The sequence below is a fragment of the Cynara cardunculus genome (assembly GCF_001531365.2).
Source record: "Cynara cardunculus var. scolymus isolate 2C chromosome LG 2, CcrdV1, whole genome shotgun sequence".
In the NCBI taxonomy this organism is placed as follows: Eukaryota; Viridiplantae; Streptophyta; class Magnoliopsida; order Asterales; family Asteraceae; genus Cynara; species Cynara cardunculus.
In genome coordinates this window covers 61,793,227-61,806,726 of record NC_037529.1, presented here as the reverse complement: position 1 = coordinate 61,806,726, position 13,500 = coordinate 61,793,227, and the positions used below count along the sequence as shown (strand labels likewise).

Here is a 13,500-nt window from a genome sequence, read left to right as displayed (position 1 = left end):
TCAATGTTGTCTCCCTTTGGATGACTATGGTTAAAAGACAAACGGATGAACAACAAATTGGATACTATTCTTCAAATGTGGACCGATCCTCAATAATGCATAGGTATATTTATGAGAGTGACACTATGTCCATCTCGCAAATTAGGATGACTCGAGCGTGTTTCAAAAAGTTGTGTGCCATGGTTGAAACATACGGAGGGTTAAGAACAACTAGGTTTATGAATATTGAAGAACAAGTTGCCATGTTTCTTCATATTATTGCCCACAATGTTAAGAATCGGGTTATGATATGTCGTTTTCACCGTTCGGGAGAAACAATTGGTGAAACAATTAGTAGAGTTGTTGCTCGAGTGTGCGATGCCGTAATAAGGTTACATCCACGATTGCTTAAGAAACCTGAACCTGTTCCCGATAACTCAACCGATCAAAGATGGAAATGGTTTAAGGTATTTCTACTTCTTCTTTAAAATTTACTTATTTCTAAATAAGTCTAATTATTATGAAAATATAATGATCTTCATTTTCTTGGTTCTAGAATTGTCTAGGAGCTTTAGATGGAACCTACATAAAATGTATAGTTCCAGAAGAAGACAAACCTAGATATAGAACCAGAAAAAATGAAATTGCGACAAACGTGCTAGGGGTGTGCTCACAAGATATGCAATTTATATATGTCTTACCGGGATGGGAGGGGTCGGCTGTTGATGGTCGAGTGCTTCGAGATGCTCTTCTTAGGCCTCATGGATTAAAAGTTCCAAGACCAGGTATAGTTTACAATAGTTTACTATATATTAACAAGTTAAGTTTTGATGATTTATTAACTTAATTTATTACTAGGTTATTACTTGGTTGATGTCGGATACACAAATGGAGAGGGTTTTTTAGCTCCTTATAGGGGTCAAAGATATCATTTAAATGATTGGCGTGATGGACACCAACCAACCACCGTCAAAGAATTTTTCAATATGAAGCATTCATCGGCGAGAAATGTTATTGAACGATGTTTCGGTATGTTGAAGGCAAGGTGGGCAATCTTACGAGATAACTCGTATTATCCTATTAAACAAAAAGTCAGGATCATCATGGCATGTTGTCTCCTTCACAATTTTATAATGCAAGAAATGCCAGTAAATCCACTTGACAATGACGGGGAAGTGGATGAGGGAACCGGAGACCATGGAGTCGAAGACGGAGATAATATAAATGTTGTTGGTACTTCAAATGAGTGGACGGCATTCAGGGACAATTTAGCACAATCTATGTTTGATTCTTGGAATGCTACCAATTAATTTGTATGATTCAAATATTTGTTTAACTCATACTTGCCATGTTTGTTGAAATCTAATGTTTGTTTTGTAATAGCTATTCAATAGTTTGGACATGGATAATTAAATGTCGTTATACTTTTGATTCATTATGTTTGTAGGTATGACGAGTCAAAATAGAAATTATAGAGTTTGGACGAATATTGAAGAAACAAAACTCGTTGAGGCTTTACTTACTATGGTGAATACGGGAGCATTTAAAGCCGATAATGGCTTTAAATCGGGTTATTTAACATTTCTTGAGCAATCGTTAAAAGAATCTTTGCCGAACTCCGGGATTTTAGGGAAACCACACATCGAATCAAAGTTAAAAATAATGAAGAAAGATTGGACTATTGTGCATGACATGATTAATGGTTCATATACTAGTGGCTTCGGATACGATAGTGTGAAGCATTATGTCGTTGCGGAAGACCAAGTTTTGAAAGAACAAGTTGGTAGTCAAATGTATATGTCAATGTTAATAGCAAATATATATGTATTTTGAAAATGTTTGTTGATTAAATATGTATTTTGAATGAAAATGTTTGTTGATTAAATATGCATTTTGGATGAAAATGTTTGTTGATTAAATATGTATTATGGATGAAAAGGTTTGATTGTTAAATTTTTAGGTTTGTTGGTTAATTAGATAGATTTAAGAAAATGAAAGAGATTTGGTGATTAAAATAATTACAAAAAAAAAATCTAAATCTAAAATCCTACAAACCAAACAGAGGAATGGATTTCACATCAAATCCAAATCCTGCAAACCAAACACAGGAATGGATTTTAAATCCAATCCAATCCAAATCCCATGAAATCCAAATCCCTCCAGGAATCCAAATCCCTCAAAAACATTCCTGCAAACCAAACGCACCCTAAGTGTGAATACAACCAGAGCCCCTGTGGTTGAACTATGCTCTGAAAGACTATTTTCAGATCTCTAAAAATGAAGACTTCAATGTTTTAAGTGTCAAATATGAAGACGAAGTCTAAAGATGATTTAGTCTAAGAGGACTTAGTCAGAAAGCTGCTTGGAACCAAGAGCTCGGACACAGAAGGTATGAAGACCGAAGTCTTGCATGCAAAAATCCAAATACTCGAATACAAAGCTCAACTCCCAGACACAGAGCCTCTACATAATACATGTAGAGCCTCCAGGTCTCCTACTTAGCCCATTTGTGTGAAGGTTCCACGGCTCATCTTACAAGTGTTCCAGTCTTTGTCTGATACGTACACATAAACGGTTATTGCAATCAGATATGTGGAGGCAAAAGACTGGTGACGCATTGATTTTGCAAAGATGATATTTCTAAAAGATGCTTTTTTTTAAATACCTGTAAAAGGGTATTTCCTATAAGGAAATAAAAAATGAATTCACATGAGAGTCGATTAGGTCGTTGAGAGAGTTTTGTAATTTCTATTTCAGTTAATAAAGAAAATGGTCGGTTTCTATTCATCGTCTTCTACAATCTCTCGTTTATCAATGCTTTAACCTTAATCTGCTGTAAATCTGGGGTCTAACAACTGGTTTCAGAGCCGAACCGATTAACCTTTATCGATACGATCTATCTATCTGCAGCAGATTCAAGAAATGTTTAGGGTTTTTCATAAGAACATTACTCATCCATGAACTGCTTTTTGTTCGACTATTTTTTTAGATCAAAAATAGATCGATTCACCATATTCTTATGTTTTAATCAAATTTCTTTTAAACGATTTGTTTTTGGGTGAATAGGAACCTCTTTTGTCATCAAAATTAGATTTAGTTGATGATTTTTTGGGTACAGTCGAACTTATTAGACTTTGATACTATCAGATCTATGCTCATCGCCCAAAGCGTGAGCAATAAACAGGAGAGTTCATGGTGCTCTCCGCCTAAGGCATGGGCGATTTGTTGCCAAATCTATGCTCATTGCCCATCTCATTAGTACTTGTTCATCGTCTCTCATTGTGGATTTGTGTGTGCTTAAAGAATTATTTGCCTAAAATCAATCATGCTTAATGAATAAGATGATTTTTCATCAAGACCTGCCCTAAGAAGCATCAACAACATTATTTTCAATATTTGAGGTTAATGATTAATGTCGGATTTGAAAAGATTTGAAAACTGTTTGATTGATTTTGGTATTTGATCAGACTAGTCAGAGTTTGAAGATGAGAAATACGAACTCATAGTTCTTAGTAGAGAGGTTTAAGAGTTATGATGGCGTGAAGAGGTAAGAGGAAAAGGGAATAGATGATGTGGATTTGTGTGTGCTTAAAGAAATACGAACTCATTAGCAGAGTTTCAAGAAGAGAAATATGAACTCATAGTTCTTAGTGAAGAGGTGAGATGAAAAGGGAATAGATTTATAGAGAGGGGTAAAGGTTTTTCATGATGAAGGATCACACATCTCTATCATTCTATTGGGTTAGGACCTGAAACGTTAGACTTCATATGACCGGATATGAAACATTATTTTCGAAATAGACTAACAACATTCGCAATTTTATTAGATGGTGAGTCTTTAGTGATCTTGGAACAACACTATTCATACAAGACTCGTTCTTTCTCAACAACATTCTTGTTAAAATAGACCAACGACATTAGCAATTTAGAGAGTGAATCATTAGTGATCTTGAAATGACACTATTCGTACAATAATAATTGAATGTCGTTCATAAGAAGATAAATTTCTTTTTTGTAAGCCTTTTCTCCCAAAAGATACCAAATTTAATTTAGAATCCATATTGTAACAAAGCAAGCATAATACTTTATTTGTCATAACTAATAGTTTTTTTTTGTTTTTTTATTCCGTAAGAAATCAGCAAAAAGATTCGTCAGAAGTTTTAACAAAGCAATTACTTGCTAAAGAGGTAATCATTATCCTAAATTAAATTGTTTGTAAAATTTACATCTATTTGTCAAAACAAACTTCCAGAAGTTGAATTCCCAAAATGAAAATAAACCCAAAGATAGATTTGATTTTGGTACAAGTTTCCCAAAAGAAAACAGACATAATTACTTTAACTTAATACCTAGAAAAGAAATTATTGTTTTCCATAGCTTGTATCGTTTTCTTAATGATGTCATAAACAAACATACAAAATCTCATTTTAATGGGCCGATATTGATTTATTACCCAATCGAACATATAAGAGTGAATGTCATGCTAACATTGATTCTAACACCCCTAACCGGCCTTCATGGAAACAGTTTTTCTACCATTGGAGTAGAAATAAAAATCTGTCAATTACCTGAAACCATTGCATTATGCATTTATTAAAATAAATAATGAAAAAACAAATTAAATAAAATAACTACGTCTCAAAAGTATTTAGCCTGGTGCAACTTCAATCACATGAATTAATGACTTTTGAGGTCCAAGAACAATGATTACCATAGCTCTGTATTAATCACATACTCACAATCTGCATCGAATAATACTCAAGTACAACGAATCAAACAATAAAGAATTTCCATGCAAGTTTAGAAAACAATCCAAAGATGAAATTAAATATGTAAATGAAGATCCAACGTAGGTCTAGAGGAATCTAGAGTTCTTGCATTAAACAAGTAGACCATTGGGAAACCATTTATGGTAGGTGCAGTAGTAGTAGATCATGTACCCGTTTTGAACCCACCTAATTCTATTTCGCCCGACTGCATCAAGTCCTAGAGTACTCCATGTCTGGTTGTTAGATTCGGAGCTTGTTATCTTTGAATCCAGACTAACTCTTTTGGCATTAGCATTGAATTTCTTGTAGGAAGCAGTAAAAGGATCATTAATCCAGTCTGCCTTCACACGCCCACCTTGGGTTGCTCAATCATCTACGTTCCAGAGGCTGGCATACACCCTCATGGGTTGGCTCTTGGAAAATGGAACTCCAGAAGCGTCATGGTTTTTGAATACCCTTAGTAGTATGTTATTTATCAAGAAACTACAACAACAAAAATTATTTAGATCAATAGTACTAATGAACCAGAGAATTTCATGATCATTGTAAATTGTCCTTGTAGCCCACCTAGTATAAAGAAATTTTTGAGAAAATGAGAACAGAATATATACTTACATTATTCTTTGAGTGTTCCATACGATGGTATAGGTGTGGAAGGCTACAGTAGGATCAAACCATAGGTGGAACTGTTGTTCTTTATTTTTTTTCTCTTGTGAATACACATTGGTGTGGATTGTGTAAGGGTTTCGTGTTGAGTTGCCCAAGAACTCATAGTCTCTGTCATCATGTCCAGCCCCTTGTGATGAAAACAGATGTGATTCAATACAAAAATATGGATTTTGTTAAACTTGGTAACTTTATTAAACATGGTCATAAAATTTGAAAATATTATAGATGACGAGATGGATACTCACATAGAATGTGGTGAGTGTGCCAGTTGAGTTGCCACGTACTAGTTTCAGTTCCATGTCGAACCTTTCGAAGAGGTACTCATGTTTGGACTGGAAACCAGAGTCAGATATTGATCGAGAGAAAGTGTGAGATCCTAACCACCATTGAGTATCTTAGCACGCTCACCTCTAAAAGTGATGTCGATATCATCATAAAAACATAGCGGCAGATGCTACTACCATCATACATGAAATTGTTTTAGCAATTTTACAAGCTTGAAATTGTTATATTTCTTTTTAGGAAAGGAGAGATAAACAGGGAGATTGAGAGATGTGATGTGTTTGTGTTTGTGCGAAGCGATTTGTTTATATAGGTGTAGTTACATTGACAACATGTTAGAGGAAACCTTCTGGTTGCTAGAGAAGGAAGTCATGCTGACAGAGGGGTGACCAGACCATAAAATGAATAGCAAAACATCCAATTACGCGTCCACTTCATGGTATAACGCAACTTCCTCCACTTTCCTCAATCAATAATACAGATGGCATGAGAACAAGAGAGAACCGATAACAACGAAAAAAACGAATGAAAAATAATATATATCATAATGAATGTAAAATTAAATATAATAAAATGATCGCTTTTTCGGGTATAGTTTGTTTCGCTCCTATTTTCATTATATATCGTTGATTTTCATTTAATAAAAGGGGGCAAATTAATTTTCTTTAAATGTGATTCCATTATAATACCCCAATCAACGATTTGAATGAGCTATTCGATTCTTTTCTCAAGGTTCTCTCCGAAGCTTATCATTAATATATATATATATATATATATAGGATCACGTGAAATCAACGTGTTTTCATGAGATCTGTGATACCACTTTTTTATTTAAAACTTTACAGCAAAATGGTGTGAAGGTAAAATAAAAGTCGAACTTTCACAGCAAAAACACTGTGAAGGTTATCTTCACAGAGTTTTGCTGTGAAGTTTCAAGTGTAAAAAAATGGTCTCACGGATCTCACGAAAACAGGTTGGTCTCACGTGATCCCAAGTCTCTCTTTCTCTCTCTCTCTCTCTCTCTCTCTCTATATATATATATATATATATATATATATATATACACACACAGAGAGAGGGAGAGAGAACATAGTCTCTTAATTTCAATACTACCTCTGCTTTTGTTTGTGAGCGTCAACGATGATCGAGGGGATAAGAAAGATGGTCGACAAGGCGGTGAGGAAGACGATCCGACCATTATGGAAGTGGTGGAGGCGAACTGCTACCTTTGTTCGTGATGGTCTACGATGGCTGAGGATTTGGGAAGATCATTGGCGAGAGGGTGAGGAAGACAATTTGGTTGATATGGAAGTGGTGGAGGTGACGCGTCGTATATTTGGAGCCGAAAATAGATAATCATATAATTATTGATTAAAATTCAAATTGAAAACACTTCAAATTTGTTCAAATTACTCTTTTTCTTTTTTGATATTTCATCTTTTAAAATTCAAATTCCCCACCACTTCAAACCAACCATTATGACCACTAAGGCTTGTTATGACCTACTACGAGTTACTAAGACGTGTTCCATCAACTACAGGGGTTATAACCCAATAGAAATAAGAAAGTGTATGGACACATCCATTGTCTCTTAACCAAATAAAAAATCATGGAAAGGCTAATCTAAACACTAAAATGAAGTGCATAAATTAGTTAACAACAATCATACATTCATAAATAAATAATAAGTTTTAAACAACGTCATATCCTCTTATTTCCCATACTTTTTTCACTCCTAAATGAATGATTCGAGTATTTTATTCTTTATTTTATACCTTTCTAGTTTGTTGAGCTAGTTGTTTTTAGTGGCTTCTATGCTGAAAATTGTTAAAAACATGTTAATGTTGTAGTAGAAGAGAGCCCTCATTAATTATTTCTTCTTGTTGTAATTTTAGTATAAACAAAAAGAATGATACCTTTCTTGAAAGAAAAGGACAAGGTCATAAATGAGAGGAGCTTTAGTGGAGCTTAATATAACAGAGTCATATTTTAGGCTATTGACTTTTGGTACAAATGGATAGGATATATTGAGACTGTAAAATCACCCTTTTGACTTAAGAGATATAAACAGGTATAAATAATTCTATGGGAGTACAAAGAAAGGAAACGCAATAAAATAACGTCATATCTACAACATCATTATAATCAATGTAAGATCATTGCCTTTTATTACTAGCTAATGCCCCCTTCAAGCGAAGCCAAGAGGTGGTGGACCAACACGAAGCTTATCTTGGAAGTGTTCAAACAGAGATCGCGCAAGGCTTTTGGTAAAGATATCCGCTAATTGAAGTATATAAACGACTGGTACAAAAGAAACCAAAAGTTGTTCAACGGTAAGCGCAAATCTGATAAGGAAGTTTGTAGAGATATTCAATTCATGGCGTATGATTGGATAAGATGTAGAAGGAAAGTTAGTAAGTCTTTTAGTTGGGAGAGATGGATATGTAATCCAGTTGATGCCGTGAACTCTGTTAGGAACTAGCTCCTCGTTAGTCCTCTTTCTTTCTCAATAAAGTGCTTTTTTGCGTTCCAAAAAAAAACTACAAAATTAATTAGTAAGTCGACAAAAGAACAAGAATAAAATAAAAAAATATGTGCAGTCATCACATGCACTTGTAAGCCAGGAATAAGGTAGGAAACGGTGTGGAGAACAACAGTTGTGTTCCAGGCAAAAGAAGAAACACATGAGTTGGCACACGTAAATGATCAAGATTTCATGAATACTTTCAGATTGCCTCGTTGACTTCCTTTTGCAAAACGCGGGATGGTTCCTCTTGAAAATTGTGAATGTAGCCACACCTATATAAACCATTCCTTCCCACAAATCTAAAACGCATCACCTCTCTCTTTCTCTCTCTAAACACTACTAATGGAACAGTCAAGCCATTCATACTCTAAAGCTTGTGCAGTTGCTCTAACAATTTCATATCTGATAGTAGCATCTTCAGCCGGAAGTTTTTACGATGACATTGACATTACTTTTGGCGGTGAACGTGCTAAAATACTCAATCGTGGTCAGGATCTCACACTTTCGCTCGATCAATACTCTGGCTCTGGTTTCCAGTCCAAGCATGAGTACCTCTTCGGTAGATTCGACATGCAACTGAAACTAGTACCCGGCAACTCCGCTGGCACGGTCACCACATTCTATGTAAGTACTATCATCCGTAATAGTCTCGAATTTTATGATCATGTTTATTAATGTCACAAAGTCTAACAAAATCCATGTCTTTGTATTGAATCGCATCAGTTGTCATCACAAGGTGCGGGACATGATGAGATAGACTTTGAGTTCTTGGGCAACTCAACYGGAAACCCTTACACAATCCACACCAATGTGTATTCACAAGGGAAAGGAAATAAAGAACAACAGTTCCACCTGTGGTTTGATCCCACTGCAGCCTTCCACACCTACACCATCGTATGGAACACTCAAAGAATCATGTAAGTCTCTCATGAAAAGTACATATTTGRTTCTCMGATTTCCTCAAATGTTTCTGTATACTACMGGGACAWTTACAMTKATGAGATGATAAGRTTCCATGAAACTGATCTTGAAAATCTCTGGTTTTGCAGYTTCTTGATAGATAACATACCMGTGAGGGTGTTCAATAACCATGAGGCTTCTGGAGTCCCATTTCCCAAGAGCCAACCCATGAGGATGTATGCCAGCCTGTGGAACGCAGATGACTGGGCAACCCAAGGTGGGCGTGTGAAGGCAGACTGGACTAAAGCACCCTTTACTGCTTCCTACAGGAAATTCAATGCCAATGCCAAAAGAGTAGGTCCTAATTCAAAGTCAACAAGCTCCGAATCTGACAACCAGGCATGGAGTACTCAAGGACTTGATGCAGCTGGCAGGAACAGGGTTAGATGGGTGCAGAACAAGTACATGATCTACAACTACTGCAACGACCGCAAACGGTTTCCCAATGGTCTACCTGCTGAATGCAAGAACTCAAGATTCCTTTAACCCTACGTTGAATCTTGATTTGCATATTTCATTTTCATCTTTTGATTATTTTCTGATCTTCAAAATTTTTTATTCTTTGATTCATTTTCCTCGATACATATTATGATTATAAATAAATACCAAAGTGCGTACACATATTAATTGCTATTTTTCTACCTTATATGCAAGGCTCATGACCTCGGAAATTGTCTTGGGTAATGTGTTTCCAACCAAAAACATTTTCGACCAAAGTTTCCTTCACTAAGTATTGTTTCCGACGGCCTACTGTGTCTTAGAATTGTTACACTTTATATCTCTTCAATCATGTGTTTAATTACCTTCGGTACGTAATAAAATCATAGTTATAAAACGAAATAAGCGATGTGATGACGAAAATGGAAATGAGATAAAGTCGCCTACAAGTAAGTATGGAACGAAATCCATATTTGCTTAATTTCCTCACAGGCTAAGTCGCCAGAAAATTGATGCAAGTTTTTTTTTAAGTATATAATATTTATATATGGCAAATAGAACAAATGAACACACAAACCTCCTCACCTTTGTTGAGGTTTGAACATTTACCTCGCCAAAGACTCACATACCACTACGCCAAAAACCTTTTGATGAATTGATGTAAGTTTTATATTCTTRCCGCAAGTGTATGGGTGGTGTAACATACAGGTTGATCTCAGGTCGAAGCAATGGACTAAACAAGGATTTGTCGGCCTGAATTTAATTGAGGGATTGATAATTAAAGTAATTAGACAGAAACAAATAAAGAAAACAAGAAATGAATGAAACGATCAAGGAACCAAACAAAACGAGACAAACTACCTATTAATGGGCATTGGGTAATGTCCATTCTGATTTTCAATAATGGTGAGGATTTTTCAAGCAAAACTAGTTGTGTACCCGCGCAATGCAACGGGGTGTAAAAGTTCATTAAAATGATTACTTCGATGTGGATTAGTTAGTCATTACAAGACATTAATAAGTTAGATTATGGTCCATTGTGATGCTGCAGGGCTAAAGACTATTGAATTTGAAGAATTGGTGGCTTTTTTTTACTTGTTTTGAGAGATTTGATTCTCACCAATATACTCTATAGTTGCCTGCTTTTGGCTTTGACCCTTAAGGATTGACTTTATACGACAATAAACTCTAATATTGCCTGTTCAAACAAAAAAAATTGATTCAGAAATGCTTGCATGATATCATATATTTGCTCAACATCTAGACGTATTGAGAATGTTCCAAAAACAATAAACACAAATCAAAGATCTATTACGACACCAATCCTCGAATAGTTCATATATTTCACTTAGAGAATGATTCAATATATTTCAACAACAAACCAAATAGGCAAGTCTAATCAAAATTCATTTAGAGGGGTGGAAGACTCGGATGTGACTTGTTCCTCCTCCACAGACTCTAATGTGGAGTCAACACTACGAGTTGGGAGGTCAAGTTTTATGAGTGGTTCAAAAGTTTCCCAAGGACTATCTTTCCTCGTTGATTTCTCCACCTGGAAAGAGGGCTTGGAGATATATAAAAGGTTTGCTTTCTGTGAAAGTGACATCAACATAGATGTAGAATCTATGGGATGAGGGATCATAGCATTTATACCCTTTTTGAGTGGATGAGTAACCAAGGAAGACAACTTAATGGCTCGAGGGTCTAGCTTGCTTCTATGCTGGTTGTGGAAGTGAACAAAGGCACTACACCAAAAAATCTTGGGTGTGAGACCATTTGATGTTCTGAAGTGAGGGTAGAAGTCATTAAGAAGTTCCATGGGAGTTTTATTTCCCAATATACGTCAAGAAAACCTGTTTATCATGTGTGTGGAAGTAAGGACAGCTTCCCTCCAATAGGATTTAGGAACATTTCCCTGGAAAAGCAATGCTCGGGTAGATTAAGTAAATGACCATTTTTCCTTTCAGCTACCCCATTTAGTTGGGGTGTGTTAACACATGAAGGATCATGGATAATGCCTTGAGATTGAAAGTAAGCTGATAAAATCTGGTTGAAATAGTTCTTGGTATTGTCGGTCCTAAAACTCTTTATTTTGACCCCAAACTGGTTTTGAATCATTGAGTGAAAGTTAGGTATAACGGTGCTAACTTCATATTTGTGTTTAAGGAGGAAGAGCCATGTAACTCCCAGTGCAATCATCAATTAGGGATACAAACCAACGAGCCCCAGACACATTAGGTATGTTAGAAGGTCCCCATATGTCATTATGAATTAACTGGAATGGAAGAGAGCTCCTTTTGTTACTCATAGGAAAGAAACACGAGTATGTTTGGCCAATTCACAAGTATCACAATGAAACTCAGAAAATATCTAATCCTTGAAATAGATGAGAAAACATGACATTTAAAACGTTAAATGATGGGTGACCTAGACGTTGGTGATACAACCAGATTGTATCTTTATTAGATGAACTGGGAAAGGATGAAGGTGGAACGTTGCTTTTTTGGGAAGATTCAAGATGATAAAGGTCATTTCTTTCCTTAGCAAGTCCAATCCTCTTCCTCAAGTCTTGTTCCTGAAAAACACAATATAAAGAGGAAAAAATAGCACAACATCTAAGATCATGGGTGAGTTTTTGGATTGAAACAAGGCTGGCTGAGGGTTTTGGTACATGTAAGACATTTTTTAAGATAAGGTTGGGTGTGATATGTATATCTCCAAAGCCTGCAACAGTTGCTAATGAACCATTGGCTACTGTAATCTTTTGATTGCTAGGGCATGGAGTGTAATTATGAAAAAAACTGGAAGAATGTGTCATATGATCAGTGGCACCAGAATCTATTATCCATGAGTTGACAAAGTTATTACTCGAGGCATTCAGACAAAAACGAAAAGGGTTTTCTAGAAAACCCAAAAAATCCATGAGTTGACAGAAAGGTCGTTCAATCGAAGAAAATACAGCAAGTAAGGTTGTTCAATCATGAACACTTGCAACGATGAAGATTGCACACTGAGATGAGCAATTAAGAATGAAATAAAATAGAACAAGAGTTTTAGATTTATGAGAGAAACCTAAAGCTCTAATACCATGACAAAGAAAGATGAATTGAATAATGATATTTCTCTCTACAATTTGATTATACAAGTCCCTATATATTAGATATTTACAAAAGATAAGGAAAACTAAAATAAGGAGAAGATACAGATAGATAATGATAAAGAAGATAACAATATCCCATAATTATAGAAACTACATTCCATAATTATAGGAATTCCTCCTGATCTATAAGATGTATATTTCGACATATATTGACACTACTACCATGCACAATACATATATATATATATATATATATATATATGGTTGGATTCACGTGAGACCAAGGGTTTTTCGTGAAATCCGTAAAATCAATTTATGTTCATTGATCAACTTTATAAGCTAATGATCTAATGGTCTAAAGTTGTACGGTCGCAATTTTGTGATTATGAATGTTCATATTGTAGATCTAATCCAATGGTTGAGAATTGGTCTTACGAGTCTCACGAAAAACCTTTGGTCTCACATGATTCCAAGTCTATATATATATATATATATATATTGGGTTGGGTTCACGTGAGACCAAGGGTTTTTCGTGAGACCCGTAAGACCAATTTATGTTCATTAATCAACTTTATGAGCTAATGATCTAATAGTCTAAAGTTGCACGGTGACAATTTTGTGATTAATGAGAGGTCTCGTGGCGTTTATGAATGTTCAGATTGTCAAATTGTAGATCTAATCCAAGGATTGAGAATTGGTCTTACGGATCTCACAAAAAATCATTGATTTCACATGATCTCAAATGTATATATATATATATATATATATATACACGC

At 35.3% G+C, this 13,500-nt stretch overlaps 1 protein-coding gene and 1 pseudogene across 1 annotated transcript; one reads left to right on the top strand and one right to left on the bottom strand.

The window, feature by feature from the left end:
* Positions 1–4,858: 4,858 nt before the first annotated feature.
* On the bottom strand, positions 4,859–6,072 carry LOC112506254 (annotated as a pseudogene).
* A 2,460-nt stretch (positions 6,073–8,532) lies between these two features.
* On the top strand, positions 8,533–9,813 carry LOC112505796 (xyloglucan endotransglucosylase/hydrolase 2-like). Its single transcript, XM_025109792.1, has 3 exons — positions 8,533–8,850; positions 8,950–9,143; positions 9,276–9,813. Exons 1-3 carry the CDS (start codon positions 8,569–8,571, stop codon positions 9,670–9,672), a joined length of 873 nt encoding a protein of 290 aa, XP_024965560.1. The 5' UTR covers positions 8,533–8,568; the 3' UTR covers positions 9,673–9,813.
* Positions 9,814–13,500: the final 3,687 nt, after the last annotated feature.